The sequence below is a fragment of the Netta rufina genome (assembly GCF_964035555.1).
Source record: "Netta rufina genome assembly, chromosome: Z".
Taxonomy (NCBI): Eukaryota; Metazoa; Chordata; class Aves; order Anseriformes; family Anatidae; genus Netta; species Netta rufina.
In genome coordinates this window covers 37477721-37504991 of record NC_140126.1, presented here as the reverse complement: position 1 = coordinate 37504991, position 27271 = coordinate 37477721, and the positions used below count along the sequence as shown (strand labels likewise).

At 40.0% G+C, this 27271-nt stretch overlaps 1 protein-coding gene across 1 annotated transcript in view; it reads right to left on the bottom strand.

The window, feature by feature from the left end:
* LOC311221113 (transducin-like enhancer protein 4) overlaps positions 1 to 27271 on the bottom strand; it is a 97135-nt gene that overhangs the window by 55484 nt on the left and 14380 nt on the right. Inside the window, exons 5-6 of the mRNA XM_084304903.1 lie at positions 10015 to 10077; positions 1120 to 1194 (exon numbers count right to left, since the gene is read on the bottom strand). Of these exons, the coding sequence (XP_084161029.1) occupies positions 1120 to 1194; positions 10015 to 10077 (138 nt within the window). The remainder of the gene's footprint in view (positions 1 to 1119; positions 1195 to 10014; positions 10078 to 27271) is intronic.

Genomic DNA, 27271 nt, shown 5'->3' with positions numbered 1-27271 from the left:
GCCTATTAAAAACAAGCTACAATCAGACCACTGCTCTACACTACCGTCAGCAATGATCAGAGAGTCCTGATTTCCTTGTTAAAAGACAGAGGCATAATTGAAGCAATATCTTCACTTCAGATTGATTATTCGGCGACCCTTATCCACATCTTCACTCAGCAATTTGAATTTTAATGAAAGTAAATGGAATAATTAGCATTTCAAAGTGTGTTTGATACACTGAATAAAAAAAAGGAAAAGACTTTTATGTATAATCTATACACAAAAGAAAAAGCGTTTGGGAGGGGGCAGAATATGGGAAGTACAGTTGTAGTGTCTTCATCAGAATAACTTAAACAACTGCTTTTACCAGCTGCATAATTATACATGTGAATAATGTGCTATTAAGCTATGACTTCTCACCTTTATTTTATGTAGTGTGAGCAGCCATGGCTTTTGTTGTTATGCCTTTCCTCTCCACTCATAAAATGTAAACACTGTGGCTGCCCACACCCATAAACCTTGCAGGGCTTCTGTACTACCAGCCAATACTGCTGGTCGTAAAGCTTTTAAAAGGGGGGCTCCCCACACCTGTATTTTTAGACAACTGGGACTGGATCCTGTGAATGAACTGGGGAAGGGTTATTGTGCTTTTTTTCCTTTATTTAAGCAAAAGGTAGCTGAATTATTTCTTAGCATTCAGAGAGAAATGTGTGGCGGATATTTATGGTCTCGGGACACCACACAGAAAAACACACGGGCAACAGTGAGGGGAATAAACCAACCCCTCAGTAACGCACAGTGCATCATACAAAGGCTATCTGTTAGCATGGCTAGGGAAGCAGGCTGCCAAGCAGTATGCAAAGGAAGCAATGTGGCTTAAAAAGGACAACAGAAAACAGCCACTCCGCTTCAGGGAATGGATACAACACAGACATTAACCCTCTTAGTCTTCTCAGCATAGCACAAGTGGAAGTTTTCAAGCAGCAACCAGCTTTTTACAAAGATCAAGCTACCCAACTCTCTTCCCCACCGCCCCCAGCTTTTGCCCACCTGATCGAAATGAGTTCAAAACAAGAAAGAAAGAAGAAGAAAGCTGTTTTCAAATACTATTAGAGCTGAAACAGAAAGACCACATACCCCAATGATTGCGTTCAGTTCTGCCATGGTCACTTGCTTGGCACGCTCCACAGCCTGCACCACTTGTTGCTGGTGCTATAAATGAAGATCAGAAACAGAATAAAATTATTTAAAAAAAATACTACGCACAAATTTTCTTTTTTTTTTTTTTTCAACTTTTTCTTCTTTTAAATCATATGCAGGGCTTGAAATAATTGTTCTCTAACAGGCAGTCAAATTCTGTGTATAAGGTAAGAGTAGGATTTTATTTATGCTATTACTTGACAAGAATTACACCCTTGCCACCAAAAAGAGCTATTTTATAACCTGGCTGTATGGGGGACCTGTCTTCCTTTTGTTCACAAGCACAGTGTGCTCCTGAATTTACATGCCACCTTAAAAAGCAAACCACTTTCCTCAAAGGCATGGAAACTTTTTCATTAAAAAAAAAAGGCATACTGGAAAATGAAAGGTATGTATTTTCAACAACCACACAGTGCCCACATCACTGAAGGATATACAGATTCTCTTCCTTGGTACATTTCAAAGCAGCTCAACCGTAAGAAAGAAATTTAAAATGCCATTCACAATTCTGTCAAACATGTGAAAGAGAACTAATTATTTCAATCCCCAACATGTAAATTTTAATAGCTTTAAAAAGTCCATCAAAAACACATGGTCTAATTAACAACACAGTTTACAAGCTTCAGTGGTTATATTATCTCAGTTTGAGTGATACTGTATTACTGCAGTAAATTCAAAATTGCTGTATGCTGAAAACTGATTGGTATTTATCTGAAAACATCAGCTACAAATAAAAGCAAGGTCCTAATCCTGCAACCAGACTCGTGCCAGTCTGGAGCTCCACTGGTGGCAAATTCATCTGTACATGCAGCCTTGCAGGATCAGCATTAGGAGTGACAAATTGGTGCAATGCAGGGCCAGGGCGAACTGCAAGTAGGCTGTATGATAGGTACTGGGTGTGAATCACCTTTTATTTACAGCCACAAGTTGAGCATGGTAGGGCAGCCTGAGCTCGGACAGGAGTGAGGGCCTTACAAAAAGGCTCTATTGCACCAGGGTTTGGCACTCTTGGGTATGTCAGTTCTCAGTGTTCCCTGCACTACTATCTTTGTAACAAAGGGAAAACAGAGTCTGCAACACAGAAACAAAAATCGCATTGTCCTTTCCCCTAAAAGCTCTCGGGACAAGGAGAACCAAGCTTAAAAATCCACCCATAACCATGAAAAATGTTGACCCCCAGCTATGAGAAGTGGATGCTTGCAATAATGAAAGAGGTAATCTAGAAACATTTCTGGAAGGTAGAAAATGGTTTTAAGGTTTGTTTGTTTTTAAGCAAAGAAGAATTAAATGACGGAAATGCCAGGAGAGCAAATAACATACTGCTGCAAACAGAATCACAGCAGTCCCATTTAGAGTTTTCTAAAGCTACAGTGCTAACATAAACCAAATCTGTCACTTAAGAGCAGCCAACATAAAGAACAAAAAGCAGGCCTGAACATGAGCAAATGTGTTCTTGGCATTTGGGAAAAAAACCTGCAGTGACTGATGTATCACCATCACGGATAACCGCTAAAAAGGAAATTACAATTCTCAAGCCTTGAGTTCCTGATGATGTGTTATCATCTCCAGGTCATCACGTGATGAGGACAGGTACAGCTTGCATCAATAATGTAGCTGAAAGCCCTGTGATACGTGGCTTTATAAGGCAAGAGGGTGACCATAAAAATTACAACACTGTTTGCTGGTGGAGGTCAATTATATCAAAAAAGGATCAAGCGTTTGATCCTGTAATAATAAATAAAAAAATAATAATATTAAAGAAAAAAACACCACAATTTGAAAAACAAAAACAACCCACCTCATTTACTGAGAGGTTTACAGTCATCATTGCTTTCCTAACATGCCCTAGGCAATGCCATCATTTTACATGGACATAAAGACAGGAATGTAGCTCTTGATTTGTACATAAGAGCACTCTTTACAATTCCAACACCCATTTACTTAAATCCTGTTCCCAGGGCCATGGGGAGGAAAAGAAAAACTTCTGAGGAACCTGCAGAAAGCTGGCCTAAAACATCAAAGCTATTGCGGAAATGACTCCAATTTCCATCCAGGCTTTGAAAAAATAAGTCAACTCCACAACAGTTTAAATGGTTTCTTTTCCTTTACAGCAAATGTACAAAGAATGGCTCTGAAGAGTATTTGGGAAAAACATCGTTTCATTCCCAGGTGAGAAGAACAGAAGGTGGAAGGGTCAAGTACCAAAATCTCACTTTAAGATTTTTGCTGAAAAGCATTGTAAGACAGAAATTCCCTAAGCAGTCTCACAAGGCATCTTTCATTGATTCTAATAGGTTTGGGATCAAGCCTTCATAGAGAGGAGAAAACCCATGGGCCTTATAACACTGAACCTAAATTAGGTATAGTAGAAACAATTAAAACTCTCTATTGCTAGCTGCTTTAACATTGATTTAATCTTCAGTGGCACGGTATGCACAACACCCAAAATAGATGGTCTGTAATTAGCTTCTCCATCATTTCCAACTCAGCACAGCAACCCACTCTCATCCAGCTCCCTCCCTGCTCCTCGACACCCCACCGGGGGCCTGTCCCCAGTGACCCATAAGCTACTTTTGAGTCACAGATGCAAACAAAACACATCAGAGCATCACAGCAAGCGAAAACTGAGCAGTCCCTGCGCTGACTTGCACCTTCTTGGCACCCGGACCCCAGCTTATTTGTCCCCTTGTAAGGGAGCAGTGGGATCCACTTACTGACCACAGCCCCATAATGGGTAAAGACCTCTAGATCTAGCAGAGCAAACAAGAAGGCACAGGGCAGCGCTGCGGGGTCCCAGCACAACCCGAAGCCCAGGTGAGGGGCAGGCAATGCAGTCAGTGAACAGGGCGGCAGCACGGAAGGACAGACTGCCCCACTTCCAGACAGATGTTTGGAGGCATTCTGCTGCAGCACCATGTTAACACCACACAGTAGCCTGCCCCTCAAGTGGTAATGGAAAGGTTTAAAACCAAGTAAGAAATAGAGAAATAAATAAAAATGTGACTTTTTTTTTCTTTTCTCCAACCGAGAAAGACACAGGTTTGCAGCTTTCACACACACTTTAATGCTAGCCTTCCTCCCTGCACACAAGCAAATGACAAACTGGTTTTCTTCAGATATGAGAAAACAGTATTTTGCATCACATTTAACAGGCCAGAGCAATGAACTCAATACCCTGCCCTGCCCGTCACCCTGACTAGTATCATTTCTCGTTTTTAACTTCTTCCCTGTGTCTTCTTTTCATCCCTTTCTGTTTTCTGTAATGAACGGTGTCTGCAGTTGCCTTCTGTTGGAAAATCTTCTCCTTTCAGTCTCATGGCGGGTAGCGACAGAGACCACAAGTAGGATGGAGGCGTTTTCACCATGATATTGTCTTATCACACTGTCTGTCACCTAGCCCTGGCTGCTGCACATGCATTGCAGCATGGTAGAAAATACCTGGTGTTTTTTTGTTTGTTTGTTTTTTTGGTTTTTTTTGATAACATGTAAGAGCTCCCTGCTGCTTCCAATGACAGGTGAGCCATGCTGATGGCAGCCAAGCAGCAGAAATTCTTCCTGACAAGCATGCACAGGAGCTGGTGTTAAAAATACTTAATTCCAGCCTTTCTCAGCACCACTAACAAAACCTGATGCAAAACTCGATGAACAATTGACTTTGCAGAAGCAAGTGGATTCTGCTATGTTTTATTCATATTATTTTGTTGTTGTATTATCTGTTTAGAGGGAGTACAAACCAGGTCTTGCTTAAGAATTGCGGCAGTGTCATTCTGAAAAGCCTGATCTAGAGACAGCATAATGAGATGAAGCAGTGCTGAAAACACTAGTGAGAACCAGAGAGAAAAAACACTTTTACAGTGGAGTACAGCACTCTTAGAAAACTAAAAGGGACCAGCAGGGTCACTGAATCCACGCACTGTAACTCAGACAAGAGATAACAACCACTTCGTAAAATCCTAAGAAAACTACTAGTGATATATGCATAAATTGCTAATAAGATGCCTTTCTTGGTAGAAGGATTACAGATACCTGACAGCTCCCTTTTACTTGTTTCAGCTCTAGTCTTGGGCAAGCCCTAGATGAAGGCAGATAGTTTTCTCAGAGTTTCTCAGCCTCTCATATCCCAGACCAACAATTACTTCCTTTTGAATAACATTTAAAGACTCTTGCTCTGCTTCTGTATAATGTGTACCATGCTCTTCACCCAAATTCTTTAGAAGCACCTCCTGGGAATATACATACAGAGAAGAGCAAGCACGTTATGGCCCATATCTATCTTGCAAAAGGGAAACCATCTGCTAATGTAAAGGTGTTTGAGCAGAAAAGACTGGATTTGGTAACACATGCAGCATTTCATTTTTGTGTGTTTATTTGCACATTGTTTGGCATTTGATTGTGCTTCTAAGTAAACATGACCACCTTATTTTGCATGGGAAACTGAAGACCTCTATTAAAGAGCAAGTTGTTTGGCTTGTTATTATCTAAGTTGACTGGTACTTGGAAGGTATAGTGAACCTTCAGAAAATGTTTCTCATAGCTTCCTCCGGTCTACATAATGCTTGAAGTGTGGCAAGAGTCGACATGGGATAATCCTATGAACATTTGTTTGGCTTCTCAAGCAACGTTTGTAGTTTGTGCTGAGCTCCAGACTGCCACGACTACTTTGTTAGCTGTAAATCAGTCAGCTTGTGGTGCGTCTGCATGAATATAAACACAGTCAATATTTACTCAAAATCAGGTAACCATGATATAAGAGTAACAGTAGTCACACTGAACAAACACAGCACTCCAGCACATGAGATCATTTGCTTCTCAGGGCACACTATCAGGGTCGAAAGGCAATAGTCACTGGTTGCACCCAGTCACACACACCATGTTGACCAGACAGGAACCAGACTCCACTTGAAAGCTGCAGGGTTATGCAAACGCCATGCTGTGCTGCAGCTGGTACACTCAGCAGAGAAGCAGCATAAATCAGTAGAGGCATAATTTACAGCTTTAGACCCCAAATGAATAGTGTCTAACTGGCTAAATCATCAAATGATATGAACATCAGCTACCTATGCCAATTTCAGCCAATCTACACTAAGTTAACTGAGTGCTAACAGCTACTCCAAGTATTTACCTACAGCTTGTAGGCACCCCCTTCCTCATATATAATAGAAAGTACTTTGAGCACACCGATATCTTACAACATCACACAGAGGTGGAAAATGGCTGTTGCAACACAGGAAGTCTGCAACAGCAACAGAAATTGAACGCTGATCACCCCTGAGGTTCATCTCATGCCCCGACCACAAAGTCATTCTTTCTTATCAAAATGGGAAGCTTGTCTTTCTTGATGATATTCTTTACAGTCTTCCTAAGCTGGAGTCAACGTAAAAACAAGGTACCACTTGACTGCATGTTTAGGCAGGTTAAAAAATTTATTTTCAAGGTATACTTAGGTAATCTACAGCACTGTAAAACCAACTCAAGTTTTGTGTCTGGAGAACTTCCTGAATATTTTACTGGATTGCTCCTTGAAACAAAGCAGGCAGTAAGGCACAGTAGGGTGACGTATTGTAATTGCATCCTTTTCATGAGATCTCTAGTGATTTTGGCCACGATTTCTTACTTCTAAGTGAGTTATCGCAAGCCATTGATTCCTTACAAAGTTAACAAGCAATAAGACAAGTTAACCTGGTGCTATTATGAGGCAATAATGTTGCCATCAGTGCATGTAACCACTGTATTTTGTTCATTTTTCCCTCAGGCACAATACAAAGGAGTCTGATCACATTTTTCAGCCACTATTCCACAATTAGACTGTATGCAAACTGCATAAACAGCAAAAGCATGCTGCAATTCAATTCTCTATTAATCTAGATGATGAAATAAAGAGGCTTCCATTAAGACTCTCACTTCTTAAAGATACAAATTAGATAGAAACCAAGACTAGCAGAACATTCAAAACTGGAGACCAGTTCTCTTTTGTCTCGTCAGCATATGCTGCCGAAATAACCTGATTTTAAGAAGTGTTTGTACTTATAGAAGTCATGCAGTCACTAGTATTTTCTTAACCCTGATATGAAAACTATCACCAGCGGTGGCACTGTCAAGAAACGTGAAAAGTTTTTTTGCACTTCCCGTTTCAATCTTTCTTTGCTGTCTAGCCCTGCTCCCTTCTTGCTAGATGAACTAAAAAACACGTTTGCCTCCAAGCAAGACAAACGTGTACACTGCCTTTTTGGAAGTGTTCCCTTTTGTCTTTGTCAATGCATGTAAAAATGCTGAAGTTGTGAACTTTTCTTGACCTCTCCATTTCCTTTGTAGCCTGAAGAGCTTTGACACCACAGAGCATGCACAGAGAAGCAGATGTAGGACTTGGTAAACAAGACATGCAAACAGGTGAAGAAAACTTTATGGGCCATGGTTCTGAAAAGCAAAGGCTCACTAGCACAGAAACCATAAGAGATATTGTTTTCAGATCTAAAAACTTAACTAAAAGCTTTGATTTAAAGCCTAAAAAAGAAAATGGTGGTCACAAAGCATACTGACAATAGTGCGCTTAAGCCCTTACTGAATGGTACAGTACCCATGACAGAAGCAGGACAACATCATTTACTAAATTTACAATCCGCATCATCTCTGTTGTCTATCTATATTGTTCTTACAACAAGTATATTAGTGAGAAAGCCACTGAAATGGTTAAGTTCATGATTATATTAAAATTATGTTCTCCATGCCTGGCTTGATGGCCAGGAGGTTGTCAAACAGTGATCAGAGACTTTAGCTTATAGTTCAAAAGTTACAACATGTGAGCATCACAAGGGAGGTTCGCATTGACTGAGGAAAAGCAAGAAGCATGATGTGAAGCCATCACAGTGCCTCCTCTCTCTAATACATGCACTCAAACTGTACCAATACCAGCTTTCAGGAGAATGACTCCAGGGTGATTTAGTACCAGCGAGAAGAGCATGATGCAAAACAGAGCAGAGAAAAAGGAGAGAGTCTGTGCTCACCTATGTGGGATGCCACTAACACTTAAGCTCAAAACCTCACTGCCCTTTTTTTTGGTGTCTTTTAAAAAAAAAAAAAAAGAAAACAAAAAAAAAATTCCCCATAGATGGGGTAGACACTAACACTTTCAAAATCAGAGCCAAAGGCCAAAATTTAGCAGTCACTGTGAAAAAAACACATCTCACTTCAGATGTACTCCCTGGCAAGAACCAGACCCACTCCAGGAAAACAGGCTAGGTTCTGGAAGCAGACGGGCAGAGCAGTGCAACTTGCTTGTGTACCAGAGTTCTGCTTAGGATTTCATCTGAAAATAGCAGTACCAGTAGTAGTTTAGTGGTACAGAGTTTCTAAACACTGTATCACATACTCAGGAGAAGATGTCTCATGGAAATACTGATCGTGTGCCTTTGCCAAGATCACAGCTTTGCCTGCCAAGTACTCACCCCTGCCTTTGTTTCAAAATCGTGACATTTTCGTGCTTGCTTTAGCATGAGTATGAATCAGCTTTACACTTCATTTTTATATGCCGTGTTATTCCTGCGCAGCAAATAAAACCCCCTAACTAGAAGTACAGCAATTCCGTAGCAGCTGAAGTACAAAATCAACAGTTACCCATTTTAGATCCATGCAGCACTTGAATTCTGGTCCCCCAGCAATCTAACTAGATCATTACACATCATTTAGTTTCCACAAACCCATCTTTATAGGCAAGGAGCACTGCTGCACTCACAAACACTGCCAGGTCCTAGTTTTGATAGCGTCATTCTCGTTTCAGACACGGGCACATGTACACAGGCAGCATCAGCTGAATGCTGGCGTGGAGCACACGGCCCCTGGTATGTAGCAGGATGAGCAGCTCTCTTGAAATGCAATGGCACTTTACGGAGCAGCTGAAAAGGTGGTGGAAAGAGCCCTAGCATATTCTCAGGCACGGATATGATGTTTTATGTATGCAACACAAAGAAATACAGCTTCCAGCTTTGACTTCTCAGCTACTGAAGCGAAACCACACGTTAAACAGATGCGCACCAGCAGGCACTGGCAGACCCCACCTCCCAGTCCCTCTCCCCCAGTAGGGTGGACAGGGGAAGCCATCACGCACCCGACATCTCCTGTCATGAGCCACGCTGCCATTTCACTTTGCACATACCTGCAGCTCTGAGGCTCCCTTGCTAGCTCCAACCAACTCCCCCAAATCCCAGTGCCCCTCCAAGTATCTACCACTCACTCGGGATAATACTGACAAAGAGTAATTTGGAGAAAATTAGTGCTTAGAGAAATTAGCTCACAGTGAGTTTCAATCTTCTGTCTATATTCCCCAAATACACAGAAAACATAAAAGGATTTACGGTAATAAGTAATCTGGGATGCAGAGAGAAAACAGGCAGAAAAAAAGCTGCATTTGTAGGTCTACTCTGTTGAGCACCACGACTTGTTTCACCAAAACAGAAGTTTCTGCCAAACTTTAAAGCTCGCTGCCAGGAATGTAGCACAAATCATGCCTTTCTAGCGTTTTTGCAAGCTACCCTATGATTTCAGATTGACAACGTCAGAATTGTGAGCAAAACTGCATTTGTGTGTGACAGCAAAGTATTTAAACAACTAAAATTTTGCTTAACACATTACAACACTCTCCATTTCATAAACACATTTAAATGATATTATAATAGAATTGGAGAGGATAATTAAGTTACAATGAGGACAACGCAGTGGAAAGTCATCTACAAGCACTATGAGATTCATAAATGAACAGTCTCAACACAAAGTCCCATTTTTATAACAGATATGATGAGGCAACTGTTTAGATTAGTACCAGTGCAGACTACTACCTACCTCTTGGGACAGGAAGGGAATAACTTGTGCACATATAGCATTCAGCCTCTTGACAATTTCTGCCTGCAAATGACAAGAAGAAAGAAGTTTTAATTATATAAATTCTCAGACGCAACTGTTATCCATGAGCACAGGACATATTTTTGTTTGTATCCATCTCTAGCCATCTTCTGGCTAGGATAGCTTAGCAGAAGCATTTGGGAGCCGGTTTAATAGTTCCTAGCAGACAGTCATTTCTGGCTAAAAAGTTCTACAGTTTAGAACTTCCATATAATACAAAGAGAAGTTAATTTTCATTATATAAACAAAGACATTTGTTTTTAAGGAAAGACTCTTCAGGAGATTTAACAAAAAAGAAAAACAAAATACCGTGTGTTGCACTAAAATCTCTCCTAAAAGGCAAAAGGAAGTATCATTTCAAATTACAGCAATGCCACTGTAAGTGAAGGGATCAGATAAACCAAATATTTCTATATGTACACTGGGAGAACATTAGCAATACTACATACAACTTCACTGATAATAATTTTACACATATTTTATAAATTTGTATTTATATATTCTTACATAATTGTATCATATTTTTGCCATTATCAAATCCAAGGTTAACAGTAGTTACTTTCATGATACAGACCATAATCATGATCAGAAACGGATAATATATGATGCTTTATTTCCACACTGCAGATCAATTCTTATTCTGTGTATCTAATCTGCAAATCTCAATAGAGACAGAGGAGATTTGGAGAGATAACACAAGAATTACAGCTTTAGTGACAGAATATTTAAAGTGATGTAGACTTCCTTACAATAAATTGTAACTTTCTTATAATAAATTATAACCAGGGCAGTTCTTCATTATACAGTAGGACAGAATGCTCTTCCTCTTGCGAAATCACTAAGCATGTGACAAAGACATATAAACTTGTGCAATTTGGGCTTCCTTCTTTTATCAGCAACCCCTCTGGCCTTTTTGCTATGCAGTCTCTTAAATTGCACAACCTTAGAAATGAACCGACAGAACAGAAAGGCCCAGAACTAACATTAAAAAAGACAGTACTACACAGAAAATAAACCCGTGTACAAGGAATATTACAGTTAGACAGCTACATAATCAGAAGACATGGAATGCTGGAGGTAAGGGCACATATGAAACTAACTCTGCCCCCTTGTGCGTACTGTGACACATTCGTGTTTACACATTCTACTTCTCAATACAATTTCTTCATTTCTCCAAAATCCATTTAAACTCCTATAGGTTATTTATGTATCAATCTCAATGTTGCACTGTCCCAGCATCTTCTCACTGATCTTCATGATTTATGCAAGTCCCCATCTCACTAAAGTTATGCATTTTAATACATGTTTGACATTCATCTACTGGACGTTTTCTGTTTTACCAGCAAGCATAGACACCTTAAATGACACTTGAGAATATGTTCATCACAAAGCTAAATTATCTGCTGATTTCAAAGGTCTACACATGCCTATAATATCAGACATGCTACAATGTAAAACCTAAATATTCCTTTAAATAGACAGTGTTTGCTATTTCATCCTGAGATTTATGAACCGCTTGTTACATTAAGCAATACAGGGAGCTACGAGATGTGTGTGTCTAAGCTTCAGCCAGAAAGGCTTCGTGATCTAGTACTGCATTATTTGAGAAGCAATATTTGATTAAGGAATTGTAGACTGTAATACAATGCACTCTTACAAAGTACCTGTGCTGTAGTAGTTCAAGCACCATTAATTCAGTCATTTCCAAATTTTGGGTCCCAGCCACATTTTTTTTTCCCCTAAGGAATCTTCTGAGTGCCTTAAAACCAAAAAGAAAACTACATGTCCTGCTCTCAAAGGCTTTTCCACATAAAGAGAAAACACCAAAGCACTGCTGTCTGTGACTCAAGCTGGAGTCCCTCTGGCCTACCATTTAAGCAGTAATAAGAAGGAAGTGATGCTTTCCTCACTATGGAACAACTCCTCCTAAAAAATTCCACACATAAAATGCCTGTCACAACTACACACACCTCCCACACAGCCCCCAGGTGACTTTTCCCTTGGCTATGCTCAGCAAAAGACTACTCCTCACTTCAGCTGGACAACTCAAACTCATTGATGGAATACAAGCAGTTATACAACCTGAACAGAGTTGTATACCTCTTGGTATCAGCTGCACCAGGGTACAGAACAGTGGGGATCCTTTCATGCAGGAAGGTGGAATGAGCGAGAAAGCACCTGGCCCAATGTACAGAGAAGAAAAAGAGCTCAGTGAGGGATTTAGGAGATGCTGAGACATCCCTCAGCCATAGTTCTCAGCTAGCCATGGGACCTGCTGGACCAGTCACAACAGAGCTGAGAAGCCCTTCCTAGGCACAGCCTTTAGAAGTAAGATGACTTCCTTGTTAAAATGGTCTTCAATTCCTGTGGCAATGAGCTTTCCTCATTGTGTGGTTCTGCGTACACTTGAATTTTACCACGTGCAGCACTAATGCTTCAATAAAATTCAGAGCAGTTTGCAGAAAGACAGTTGTTTTGAAGAGCAAAAATAACTACTACAAGGTCCTGGCAAGGGAAGCAAAAGGAGGAAGTGATCAGTAATAAGTAGTATGCATCATCTCATGGTGCTGCTATGCAAAAGGCAGTGATAGAGCCACCTGATGAAGAGCAAGTCAAAACACCAGTTCTGGGAGTAGGCCACTTCGCATGGCACTCAGCAGACCTCTCTGCTCCTTGGCAAAGAAAGCATGCAGCAAGGAAACACCCCAGAGAAGCAACGGGACTTCACCGAGGGTCTGCAGAGGTACAGCTCGACTGAGACATGGGCTGCCTGGCCCTGGAGATCACAGATCACAGGAAAGAAAGTGCCAGGTACATGCACAAATGCTATGAAGGACATGACACATTGTGCAGTCTGACAACCTCAAAAGACATGATCTGCTTTTGTCTGCCAGAGATGGGGAGACTTCACGAAGGGTACGCAATCCACTTTATTATTTCACAATGCTTTGGGGCTTGACTGTAAAGCAACCGCATTTCAATTTTCTCAGAAAGTTGTCTTTGGATGCCTCTCGCTGTTTCCAAAGCAGACATTGAGAACTGTAAAACAGACACTGACCTATTCTTGAATATTCAAGGATGAAGTCTTCAAAAATCTCGAAAATATTCCAGAAAGAGTTACACTTCAGCATTAGCCCTCCAGTGCCTGCAGACATTGCTGGGAAGACTTTAATTACACTTCAATTAGTCCTTAAATTTAGAAAAGAAAAAAATCAGAGGCTTCTTTACAAACTATTCAAAAGCATGGCCTGCAGATGAAGTTCACCTAGGTTTACGTTATGTTCATGTTCCTACAAGTGTTGCCAAAAGCATCTGAAATGCACTTCAGTCCACCCTTCTTCCAGCTACTCTGAAACCCCACAGAGGTGCTGGACTCAATGGCAGAGGGACATTCAGCGCTTGGGACTGAAATATGATGCCCAAAGCAGCATACAAAATTTTAAGGGGAACTTGCTTCTTTCATAAATTTTCATACAATTTCTCTAAATTGTAATTTCATACCAACAATTTGTTTCTTTAGCCATCAGCAAGTATTTATAGCAAAAAGTATGGGCAAGCTGTATGCTCACAGCACATTTGTCAGCTTATAGCAATGAGCAGGTTATCAGAGGCAGAAAGCTGTATGATCTGAGAATTCAAAGTGGCTTTATAAGCAGCTGAGAACACATGGTTAAAAAAAAGACATGAAACATGTTTAGTGTTTTAACAGTAAAGTCTCCTGATGCATGTTGTGTACTCAAACCGTCAAATGTGAAAGGCATTTTTAAACAAATGCTTATTATTTTAAGTGTAAAGATGGCAGGGATGCCTGAGGATACTGTTCGTTTTGCCTGAGGAATGTTGTCTGCAGTAAGCATTTCCAGTGGTCCAGAATTGAATAGTTAACACAACAACACTCAGCGATGCAAGAATGTTTTCTCATCGCCTTGCTCAGTGTTAGGTATTAAACTAATGATCCCAAACCGTAACAACTCAAGAGCCAAAACACACCTTTTGTGTATTTGTTTTTTGCTTAATATGAAAAAAAAAAAAAAAAACACAAGTAAGTGATGTACAAAACAAAACTTGAAACAGACATTTTAATCTAGTAAATACAAAGTATCCTCTGCCATGGCACTTTTGCAATTAACTGCATAGACTAATCCAACAGCAACACGCTCAAGTGCTTATTACAACTGCAATGTAACAGAAAGCTAACCAACTAAAGCTAGTCAGAGTGGATCTCTCACAAGGACACCCTAAGATCTGAAGGTGCAGACACTGATAATGCAGGCTAGTGTCTTGGTAGGCCTACTACAACCGCAATTAGACAAGACCTGAAAACTCCCACTGGCGTAATGTACAAAGTAAGAGACAAAACAAAAACACAAGTCTGCTTTACATTTCCACGTTGACAGAGTTTTTTTAAAATATACATTTTAATACCAGTTTAAGACCTTCTATTTTCTCTTAGATGTCATACCAATGTTTTTTTCATGATCAGCCTAATTGGCAGGAGAAGGAAAAAGTATGATTTCATAAAATAAGGCAGCCAATTCCTCACATTGAAAGCTAAAGTTGCCTCGGAAACACTGCTGCTTCCACGGCCATCTAATTTTGCCTCTTTTGTCCCATGGGACCAAGCTTTAGAGAGGCATCATTTATTTACAGGCCTTTCCACTGGGCTTCAGTTATCGGCCAATAATGCTGTGGACACACACTTCTAATGGCCTATGTTTTGAAACCAAGTCTAATCTAATGGCGCAGCGCCCAAACTCCTTTTCCAGCATAGCCATTAAAGGATGTAGGTTATTGCTGTTGTCACCATTGATATTTGTCATTGTAATGTAATTAGGGCCCTAAAATGATGCATTACAGCCCTTGGCACAGCTTCTATTAAAATCTTTTCTTCTGCTCACTGAACTGCGACCTGCTTTCTGATGAATAACAGACAGACAGCTTTAGGGTGAGGAGCAGATTCATCAAAGAAGTATTTTTCAGCATTGGAAATAAAATAAATAAATAAATAAATAACGGAGGGCAACCTAAGGAAAAAAAGCACAAGGAAAAAAAAAGAAAAAGCACAGAGAGCATTTGAATTTCATCTGACCACTTGAAATTCTGATTGCATCTGATGAATCTTTCTTAGGACAATATATTCCCAGCCTGTGAATCACATGGTTAATCAGGGCTCTAATCTGCTATCCATCAGCCTATGCCAGCACTGTAACTTCCAATCAAATTTATAGGTTATGTGGGTCACGCATCCCTGAACAACTACATTCACAGATATCCCATTTAAACCGGCACAGATTCTGAAATGCTGTTGTTAGGGTTACTGAATGTTATAATACTATTCAAAGCTTTATGAAAGCTCCTGATAAACAGCTGCTAAATTATTGCCTGTGGATACAGCATGATGCTCTGAAATAGCATTAATGGCCCAATAAAAGGGCAATTGTTCATGCCAAAATATAAAAAGGATAGCTTTTGCTGCCATAGTTTGTCAAATATGTTAACAAACACCGACACTTCTATTACTCCTTTCCCTAAACACAAAAGATGTTTGGTTTTGCATAAAAACACACCAGCATGGAAGCAGAAAGGATGAGGGAGAGGCAGGCAGCGAAGGCTCGAGTTGGAATTGTCTTTTTACTTATCTAACACAAGCTTGTATTGTTTGACTCCCTCTGAGAGCCACCTAAGAAAAAACACTATTTTAACAGTTTTAAGCTCTCCAAAACAATTTACATTGTTGCTTTTTTTTCTTTAAATGAATGGTTAAACATTTCCTAACTATAATGTTAATAAATATGTTTTCCCTTATGTTTTTGGTATGCATATAAAGAGATGATAACAAAATAATTGTGCCTGAATCTGACCCATGTAAAGGAATGAGGACCTGTATCAATCAATAGTGCCTCAAAATTATTAAAAGGATACAACACAAGAGCAACTGCTTAATTCCACAGCTCAGCCAACATCTTTTTGACCAAAGCAATGAGGGAGCAGTATTTAAATGATGCTTAATTGCCTATATACACAGACCAGTATATTTAAAAATCTGACCTTCAAATACACAAGTGCCTCTGAAAACTTGGGTACTCCCGAAAAATGTTTAGCAGATAAGCCTGTGGGCAAGGCTGTGCAGAAGAAGCCCCCATGAGGCAGCCCAACCCAGAACAGAGCTAGTTACTGGTGTCAGAGTGCTCATGGCACAACTGCTGCCCAGCAGCCACCAGCTGCACGCATGAGAGAGAACACAACAGACCACCACACTCCCAAATTCCTCTGATGGTAGCACCTATGGACTTAGTTCAATTCACCTTTGCAGCACACAGCAAGAATTGGACTTAAGCACATGATAAAATATGGGAACGTGTTTAAGTACCTTGGTAAGTATTTTAGCATATGTCCCAATTCTTAACAGAATTGGAGCCTCAGAGAGAAGCAAGAGTCATATAAACTTCAGATACTGAAATACTCAAAAATGTTCTAACACGTACAGAGTTGAGAATCCATTTGTTGCTTTAAAAATCTCCATTTGCATTCCTTTTTATCAGAGAAAAAAAGCAAAATTGGGATTTTATTTATAGTATATAAACTTCAGGAAAAATATTTCCACTACATTTCATGAAGTTCCATAGTTATTACAATTATAAAAAATTGCTGGTAAAGAATTACCACTGGAGGCTGTAGGTCTGTCAGTGGAATGGAAACAAAACTACTATATATGTATTGTTGAAATAAAACAGAATAATAAAACACTATTGGGAAACCCATTTCAGCAGCCAGTAGGAAAAAGAATATATGCAATTACACTTTCAGAAAAATAATCTGAAACAACTGTTATTTCAGGTTTAATTTGTTTTACACAATGCAGCCTTTGCCAAAAAGATCAATCTAGTTTATTAAGTGCTTACCAAGAACACATGCACACACCCATAGTATCTAAACAAGTGTTTCACAAATTAGTGAGAGAAAAAACATTATTACACTGTATGAGACATATCACGATTCTGAATAAAGTGAGCAAAAAAGCTAATCTTAGTATTTCACAGAAAATTAACTCTTCTTTCATAAAGAAGAATGTGTTTTGTTTTAATCACAGACTGTTGTCTGGAAGTGCTTACTCCAGTTCTATGGAACTGGAGAAAATATTGCAAGCCCTGAATATAAAATTCCTCTTCAGCCATTAAGGAATGTTGTTTGGAAACAGAGATGCAAAGAATCTAGTCCTGTACTCAAAGAGAATGGAGGACAAAGATCTCTAGTGAGAGGGACATTAAACAGAAAACTTCTTCGCTAAACTTGAGCAATAGAAGATTTATTTTTTATTTGTATGAAATGTACTTAGAGAGTTGAATGCAACAAGATCCTGCTAAATAAACACACATACCTACCTCCCCTCACTTTCCTAATCAACCTCCTTTATAAACATTGCAACTAAGCCTATAGAGTACTGTAAACTTGATAATTACTCTTTAATAAATTAAAGTGCTTATTTTGTACAAAATACTGAGGACAGCAATATAAGCAATAGACTAGAGTGGCAGAATTTTCAAAATCAATTTACTAACATATATCCCAATATGTGGGCTGCTGAAGTGATAAGACATAGCTTTTATTTAATGTCTCAAGAACGACATGGACCTCAACTGAACAAGAAAAGATACATATTGAACCATTCATGATTAAGACAATAAAAAGAAAATCAAGTGAGGTAACATAAACTTGCTTCAAGCCTGTCACTTGAGGAACTCATGTTTATTGTTAATATCAACGTCTTCCAGCAAGTACCGACACAGAAACACATTACCTGGAGTGTCTCATCTTCAGTTCAGGCTGCCACTAGGTAGCAAGCTGCATCCTGTCTTGCCATGCCAGAAATACTTGCAGAGCATCCAGAAGAAAGGTTGCAAATGGAATTTAAAACGACAGAAACTGGCTTCAACTTCCCTTCTTCCAAGACAGCCCAAAAAGCAGACTGAAACAAGTAAGAAGGGACCACTGTGAAGCACGGCGGTCTTTCAGGAAAGACATCAGTAGAGCACTGTAGTACCCTGAAAGGTACTATCCCACCACTTACCAGCAATCCTCACACAGGACACTTCATAGGATTACAGACTTTGTAAAATATGGCCTCATATTATAAGAATGAGAAGTTTCCAGCCTGTTCCACCATCTCAAGGAATCTGACTTCATAGCTGTTGTGTTTTTTTTTTCTTTCTTAAGCTTATTTAAGCTTTTTTTCTTTTTTAAGCTTATAAACCTGTGGCATCCCACTAAAGCAGCTTGAGCTCTGAGCTCAATCTTTTGTGTCCATCTCATAACTAATTAGGTCAGAATTTTCCATTTTAACGTTTGCCCGTAACAGCTGAAATGATGGAACATGCACCATCACTGCTCTCTTACTGCTTGACCCTTCCCCTCACACATCCGTCCAAACAGTCTGAACACAGTTCTTCCGTACCTACTGGAAATGACACGAGTCAATCTCAGAGTGGCCATAAAAATACATAGATAGAGTGCTTTTAATGCACAGTTTCATTTAATCGGGTCCAGTAAGTCCCCTATTTATTTACATCACAAGTTCATACTCTGTTTCTCAGAAGTTGAAGGAATTGTAATCAAAGAGAAATACTGCTGATCAGTAGTTTCAATCTGTACATCATAAAGAACCAATGAAAGGTGAGAGTCAAAACCCGTTCTCAGTAGACTTGTCGTTATTTTGGGATGTCCTTAGATGCACTGGCAAAATATTAAGCAGCCAGCTTTTTAGCAAAAGGCTGAATGCCTCTACCAGGTTAATTCAGACAAAACCATGCTTTTAAAACTTATACAAACAGTGCTCAGGAAAGGGGACTCCGATGCTCTTTTCAAGTGTTAACACAAAAGAAACACTAAAATCATTTTCCCTCCACAAAATAGTTAGAGCTGGTTCAAGTGCCCAGCTCTCACTCCTGATCCCCACCAACACTCGCCCTTCATTTGCAAGTAGACAAAAAAGAAGAAAGAAAACATTCAGAAGAAGCAATAGGCCCCCATTATCCGACCTCCACTCTCCAGTTCCAGTGCTTACTTTGGAGCAGTATGCTCCCAATGTCATCACTAAGAAGCTGATACACTATCAAGCCTTAGAACTATGAAGATTGTGCCAGACTTCCAGTTATGTGTATGAGCTTGTACAAGTCCAGTCCTGACCACCAACTCCATGCAACCACTGTCAACACATTTCTGCTTTCCTCCAGACAAAAAAAATAAAAAATAAAAATTATTTTTTCCAGCAAACGTTGTGCTGGCCCAGGTTTCAATGAACTACAAAAAGTTGACCAATAAACTTACAAAAAGGGCAAAAAAAAAGCAAGTCTCCATTCAAACACAAAACAAAACAAAACAAACAAACAACAAAAAAGCTAACTATTGAACTCAGTTTATTCACTTTCAAATTCATTTGGAGACCAGGAACCCACATTTCTGCATCAGGAATATGGTTACTACTTGTCCTCCACTTCTGGTTGCCTTTGCTACCTCATCCTTGCAGATCATGGATGTTGGAGCCCAAAGCCCGCTCAATTCATTTATAATTACATTTGTTTATGTTTGCTTCCAAAATGATAAATACTAGGAATCAGCACACTGATTTGTGCAGTGGATTTCTTGGGTCTGGTTACAAGAATTCCAACACTGTCTTGTTTCGTCTCCAATCCTTCATCTTTTCTTCCTGCCCAGAGATTTCACACTATGTGTTGGATAGTTATCATTTAGTTAAGAAATTCAGAAGAAGAAGAAGAAAAAAAAAATGTTTACTTAGGGAAAAGTAGTCTATGCAAAGGAAACAACATTTTAACTCATTTTCCACTGCACCTTCCTGTTCTATTATGAAAATGAGCAATACTCAGATGTAATTTCCGTACATTAAGGTAACAAACTTTGGTATTTGACATAATTTAGTAGATAAAAATCTTACCCTTCTTAAGCCAGTACACAAAAACATTTAATTTTAATTATGCCCCCCAAAGAGAAGAAAGAATAGTGCAGTGGATTTTAAAGCAATGCTATAATCAAACATCCACTTTCGATGCTTGCAGTGACACATATCCAAATGAAGCATGTTACCATCCCAATTTTTAAACCCTGTATAAGTATGATACCTGTTAAATCTTTCTGAAGATAAATAAATAGATGTTCTATTGTATCGCTTGGAGGTATTTTACCAAGTTCCTTCCTCTGGAATCAAGACATTATCTCAGAATCTGATTACATTTAAGATACCTCTCTCCCTTTCCCACCTATAGAGAACTTTTTCTTTTTTTTTTTTTAATCAACACTCAATAGACAAATGAAAGTTATATAAAATTCTAAGGGTGTACAGTAGAGCACAAGTTTTTTTTATTCGGAACATAATTGGAAATTTCAACTTCAGGTGCCAACTCTTGATTTCATCATGTTTTGAGATGATGAGACGATACCACATTTCTAATGAAGTTACCAGCCAAGAACCTCAATGCCACGGCATCCTGCAGACAGGCAAGAGATGATGAACTGCCACCAGCCCTGCGGCTTGGGGCTTTCACCACCTCACCCCACACACATTGGCACAGCCAGCAGGATCCTAATTCCTCTTCTCTAGGGCAGGCTGCCCACAGTGTAGGTGGGACAGCACCGTGGAGCCGGCACACTGAGTAGATTCACACAGTAGTGAAACACTGAATGTTCCAGCAGTTCACACATCTCTGCCGCCACTCAGACAACACTGCTTTGTACCAACTTTTTTTTTTTTTTTTTAAGTAAAACGTGGTGCCACCATTAGCTTAACAGGAAAGGATTCTTGCTGCAGCAAAATGCTGCTTTTCTGTGAGCAACAACAAAGTAACAGTCTGTAGCCCTGACTCCTATAGAGGAAAAAATATTGATATGAATTGTCATGGCTCATAATTTCAATCACTGTGGACCATAACTACCTCTGCTGACAATAACTCTATTCGGATTTCAGCATTTCTGCAGCCGGAGTTCCCTGCAGCACTCACCAGTTTTCTCTTAAGTGGAGGAGGACTAGAAAAGAACAGGTAATTTTATCCTTCAAAATGTGAATATCTAACAAGTGGTAGTTTCGCTAGTGAAGTACATCTAAAATAATCAGGCAGTTTACAATACGCCTTTTAACCTTCTAAGAGGACACATTTGCAAAGCAAATGTTAAGACACTTGTAAGACATGAATGCTTAATACATCCAGGAAATTCGCTTGTCCAAGACAGCTGGATACACTAAGTACATCTTCATATTCAATTCATTTGAATGGCATTTCCCCAGTAAAACTCCTGCCAGGACAGACTCTGAGTCAAGCAACACTAAATTACATTTATCTTGAAATTAAATCACCATTATAGAAGTTTTCAAATACTTTTTATCCATGAAGGATTTCAACTTAACATAACTTTTTAAAGAAACATGAAATTTAAGAAAACGCTGTAAAAAGCATGACATGAGGTATGGAGCAAAGGAAAACTCTCTGGTGGAGAAATGTAAGTTCTGTGAAACCTCTTCCAGTGCTGTAACTCCCTGTGAGATCACACTTTATGTGAAGAATTCCTATGAACTGCATTAATTTCAGACAAATACTCAAGATGTGCCATATGTTAAATGTGCTCCTCATCATTCTGCATACAGAGACTTTAATAAAAACATCTAGAACATGGGAAATAGGTCAAAAGCAAGTACATCAAAGGGGTAAACGATCAATTCTATCAACAGATTAACCATGTGATAATAGCACGAACATGTTTTGCCTTAAGATGTGTTCTCATCGTCACTTTTGGATTCCTCCACAAAGTTAGTCCAGTTCAGCACCCATGACGCCCCTGTAAAGACAGCTGGGTCAGAAACATGGGCAGTGCTCTCACCAGTTACGCTGTACCTGTTTTGGAGACAGAAGGCTTTCACTGTGGTTTTCACATGAATTGGTGTAAAAACAGGCACTGAAATGTGCCACTGATTCTCTAATCCAGCTGCTCCTGCTCAACCCACCCTTGTGCTGCTAGCCTTTTCTTGGATATGTGGTGAACCAAACCAGGAACTTATCCAAGTTGAAACTAACCCAAACTTCCTTTTTCCTTTTTTTTTTTTTTTTTTTTTCTTTTTTTAAATACAAATCCCATTCCCAGATCCAGTTTACCCTAGGGTTAACCCACAGAAGGAGATATAAAGTCAAATGCTGGATCACCCCCTTCATTATCAATGCCATCTGTTGCCAGCTCGAAGCACAGAGAAAACTGCAGTCTCAGACACCCAAAGCCTCTATGCTTAGACTTCTTGTGAGTACTCAACACCTTCCTCCTTTAAGCCAGAAAACAAGAACACAGTTAAAAGAGCAAACCACACCGCAGCGCTCTTGGCAAGCTGCTCTCGTCTTGTGACATATACCGATACTCCTCTCAGCATGGGAAGGCACTCTGTTTCACTTCCTCCACTATGCTGCAACCAAGACATGTTCCTATCAACCACACAACAACCTTTTCACCTCTCGAGTTAGCATCACGATCTGTTTCAGCTGCAAGTTTCAACTAGTCTTTGCAGCCACCGCTTAGATCATCTGGTAAACCAAATCACCCAGGCGCAATTGTGCAGTGAATTCAGAATAATAAACACTGGTAAAAATGAGTGGTGGACTACTAGCCTGGCAGTGGTCAGATTAAGTAATTAAATGTTGTGGTCAAAAATGTGAAAGAAAATGACTCAAAACAATGTATGTTTTTCAGTTATAGCAGACAGCATGACAGACAGCAAAACCATATTTCCATGTGTCCCTCCCCCTCTCTCTCTCTCTTTTTTTTTTTAAATGGATATGTGGCTTTTTGCCACGGAGTAATTCTATGGTTTACCAAAATGCAGTCTCTGGGCTTGTTAATTTCATATTTAGTTAGCTAGGTCTGTAATCTCTCCACCCTTTTAATCAAAAAGGTTTCAGGCAAGTGTTTATATGAAAAGCACTTATTCAAATCCTAATATTTTTACCCACAAAAACAGACAAAGGTTGTATCTATTCTGTTTTATGAGAGTCTGTTTTGCACAAACTATTATAATTATTCCCTTTCATAACAGTAGTTTCCCGTGACAATTAGAGACTTAGTTGTGCGATTCTGTTTGCATTAGAAATATGCCAGAATACAGGGAAACCTTAAAATCACTGAACTACCTACAATTTGTTTGCAAACCTGTTCGTGAATAATCACTGTCTGTTTTTCACAAAGACAATGGAAAAAGCCAGGGGGAGGAGGAAGGGAAATAGGTTTGATGACTACTGGATAGCTCAGACTGGGTTTTCTTTGTGTGAGCTTCAGTGAAGATAAAAGAATTAAGTTGGAAAATATTAACCTTTAATATAAAGGGAAGGCAATTTAAAGTGACTGACTTCCTTATCGAAAAAGTCACTTTTCACTATTATAACATACCATGTGGCATAGGTGACAACAAAGGAAAGAAAAGTGAAATAGGATTTTCAGTCATCAAACCTTGTTGCATCGAGTTTGCCAACGCAGGCATAACTTCAGCTCATTAACACAAAACAGAAGTTCCCTTAAACTACCTGAAGAATTGACTGAGAAATACTCAACATAATCAACCCTTGCTGACCTCCAGACTCCCAGGCTACTCAGTCAGCAAGACCTGAGAGAGTCTGTTCAAAGGTGGTCAAAGCACACCTCTGAGTACTTCAGTCACACTCCTGGATACCATCTACATGCACCACAAACCACACATTATCTTAAGTGAGGACATTTAAGTGAAGTTTTAAAAACAGATGTCATTTTCTGCCAGTGCTACCCTTGGCTGTACAAAATTACTCTCAAAATCTGTTGCAAAACCTTTGTAGAGCCCATATGATCTAGTTGTAAACGAGGCTTTCTCCACCTCCACAGACCAAAGTAGACTATGCACCAAGAGCTGTTACAGTCCTACTAACTTCACAGCTGTTCTGCATCCAAAATTAGTTACCAAGAAAGGTAGTAGCAACGTGATGCTCACATAGAGACAGTGACCTGTTTTTTCTAAGTCCCACTGCTTCAAGAAGGTGGAAAAGCACAGCAGTATTTCAGTGAAAAACATCAGATATGAAACTCTTCTTCTATTTTGTATTTAAAATAGCCTTCTGACTAGTATTTTTGTCCAATGTCCAACTGCCTTTTACCATCAAAACTACATTTACAGTTTCTCACACATGGGGCATTGATGTGCTAAGACTCAAGCAAAGCTGTGATCCTCTCTATTTAATACTAATAGGGTTTGCCTAATCTTTTGACAACTCATATTGCCATTATCTTCTTTCAACCTCTGCAACCAATTAATTGGTTGCAGAGGTTGCAGACCCTGCCAAAATTGGTTGCAGAGGTTGCAGACCCTGCCAAAAAATGGACAGGTAGTAATTCCAATGAAGTTGAGGAGACTGGAAATTAAGGTACCTGAGATCTACACCAGGAGCCTATCCCAGGCTAATTCTGCCTGGAACCAGGAGGTATGAAAGGCTTCATCAACACCTACATTTTCTTCAACTTGACAATAAAATGACTTGTACAAGAGACACATGATCCCACTGTGCTGCAGCCAGTTGGTGTATGGGAATAAGCCCTATTTCTGGCATTTTTTAAGGGTTGGGCAAACCCTTGGTCCCTGCCAGGGGGCATGCAGAAAGAAGATAGGGACACACTACACAACGTGAGAAAGCTCTTTGTGTAGTTTCATCTTTCCTCCCAGAATCCTACCAAAAAAAAAAAAAAAAAAAAAAAAAAGTAGTAATAGTATTATCCTGTTTTCCAGATGGAGAACAGAGGCTGGGAAGACAGATTACCAAGGGACAAGCCTCCTTAATACAAATTAAAGCATTGACTGCATTACTGCCGAAAGGCACATCACTGGAGCATGCTAATTGCAGCTGGGATGGAAAAGACAGCAGAACTCACATGGGAGGCAAAACGAGGACAAAACTGTCTTGGGAAATAACACCCTGCCCCAAGCATCTTACAGTCTAGAGAGGTAAAGACAGCCACTTCTAAGTGACTCCCATGTAATAATATCCCACCTCTTATTACTTAACATATCAGTCTCCAAAAATTCCACTGTGGTTATGCTTCAGCAATGGTATTACTTCCACTTCCCAGACAGAGAACTCCGGCAGCAAAGGCCACATGTGAAGTCTCAAGAAGGTATGTAATGGGATTTTTAATAATGCCTAAACCTGCTAATTTGGACAGAAAGTCAGCAGATAAGTGCCCAAGATGATTCTTCAAGAATTCCTAAGCACAGAGGAACATCTAAACACACCTACGGGGACATGTTCTGGGAACACGCAACGCTGAAGTCACCAGAAGCACGCAGGAGTGTCTGTCTCCAGCACTGAAGCTCCCCAGTAAACGCTTCTAAGTCCCTTTCCCAGACATGTTCAGAAGTGTCCTTGGCATCCAACCCAGCTCACAACTAAGCCCTGGCAAACACCCCCCTCCAACTCAGTGCTTCTCCACCCATGTCCCCAAGGGAGCTGGGAACTCCTGCCAGGACGATTCCCACATGAAACACAGCAGCAGTCACGTTTGAAAAAAATAAAAAGGGGTGGAGAACAGAGAAACTTCTATGTAACAGCTTAGTGGTTAAAGAATTTAATCAGAGCATTACATACATTACTTTAAATCTTTCTTTACTTCTCCTTCCCACCTCTTAGCACACCCTACCTAATAGGCTTCTGTGAACTCTGGGAAGGAAATACTCCCAGTTCTTCCACTGCAAAAGAAAAGTCCCTTTTCCAAATCCTGCTCGCAATCCTTGCATGTGAAAAAACCACCGTGGGCCAAAATATAAACGGGACTGGGGCAGGAACCCAGCAAAACCCCTTCCAGCTGGCCACAGTCTTTCCAGGGCGATAGCACAGCATCCCTCCTCTTTCAGTTCTACTGAACCATTATCTCACACAAACCAGCTTTCGGCTGGATAGCCCTGTCTCTACTCACTCTCCTGGGAGAGATGAAAATCAGGAATCACTCTTCTAAAGGTAATTCTGGTCTGAGAATACCAAGTGAAGGCAGCATGTCCTGGCAGCACCACCTCAGGTGTCTCAGCCTTCAAGCAGTGCCAGATGTAGGGCACACCCATGACCTCAACATTTCCCTGTGAGCTACCCACTGTACGTGCTGGATTTCTTTGGCTCCACGATGAGTCACTCGGCTTGCCCCACACGCTGCAAGCTTCCCTCTGCCTTCACTCTGCTGTCCTTACATCCCACCAGTGGTGCAAGAGCGTCTGCTGCAATGCCCCAGCCTCTCAGCTGGGAGCGGGAGCAGTGCATGGTCCAAGGTCTCAGGAAGCCTCTAACAGCACAGACCAGACACTTGCACCTGGTCTCCACAATCCCCAGATGCTTTATTTCATCTACCTGGGAGCTTTGTGCTTTGCTTCATATTAATACTGAGAGGTATTTCCTGTGTCTACAGATTTTCAGGCTCTCCAGGTTCTGTTGCAGGCTTAAACAAACCTCGTGACCCTTAATACAGTGCATACTTACAGCGGCATTTTTCTTTGAAAATGTGTAAACTAAGATTATCCCAGGATTCTTCTCACCCACACAAAAGACTTGGTAAAAATCAATGCTTTAAAAGAAATACCCACCTGAGTTCCAGGCAGAAAACAGAGCTAAGTAACCTGCATCTAAATAAAAGACAAAATATTTCATACATTTGCAAAGTATATAAGCCTATTTGGCCAAAGGTGTATTTGAAAAACACACTGCATACACAAAGAAGCTGGACATTTCTACATTCAAAGGAAGGTCTTACATAACAGAGATAAGAGTTTGAAAATGGATAATAATGAGGCTGCTATGGCTAGTCTGAAAAGTGTCTCATAAACATTTTTGAAAACTCATCTTCAGTGGAAATCCACAACCTCAGAAAAAAATCACCCCACACATATGCTCATCGGGACTCTAGTACAGTTCTGTGGTGCTCCTGATTTTTACATATCTATCTACATGATCAAACCTGAGAACATGAACAATTGTCATCCCCAGTTAAATGTGGTTTTAGAAAGAATGTCAGAAACAAACATTCCCCAGAAATTTCCAGGATGCCACAGGCATAGAATTGTAAGACTTTCTTTATGCTGCCAACAACTGAAACATCATGGTGTCACCAGTCTGCAGAGATAAACCACGGAGAGTGGTGAGGAGGAGAGAGC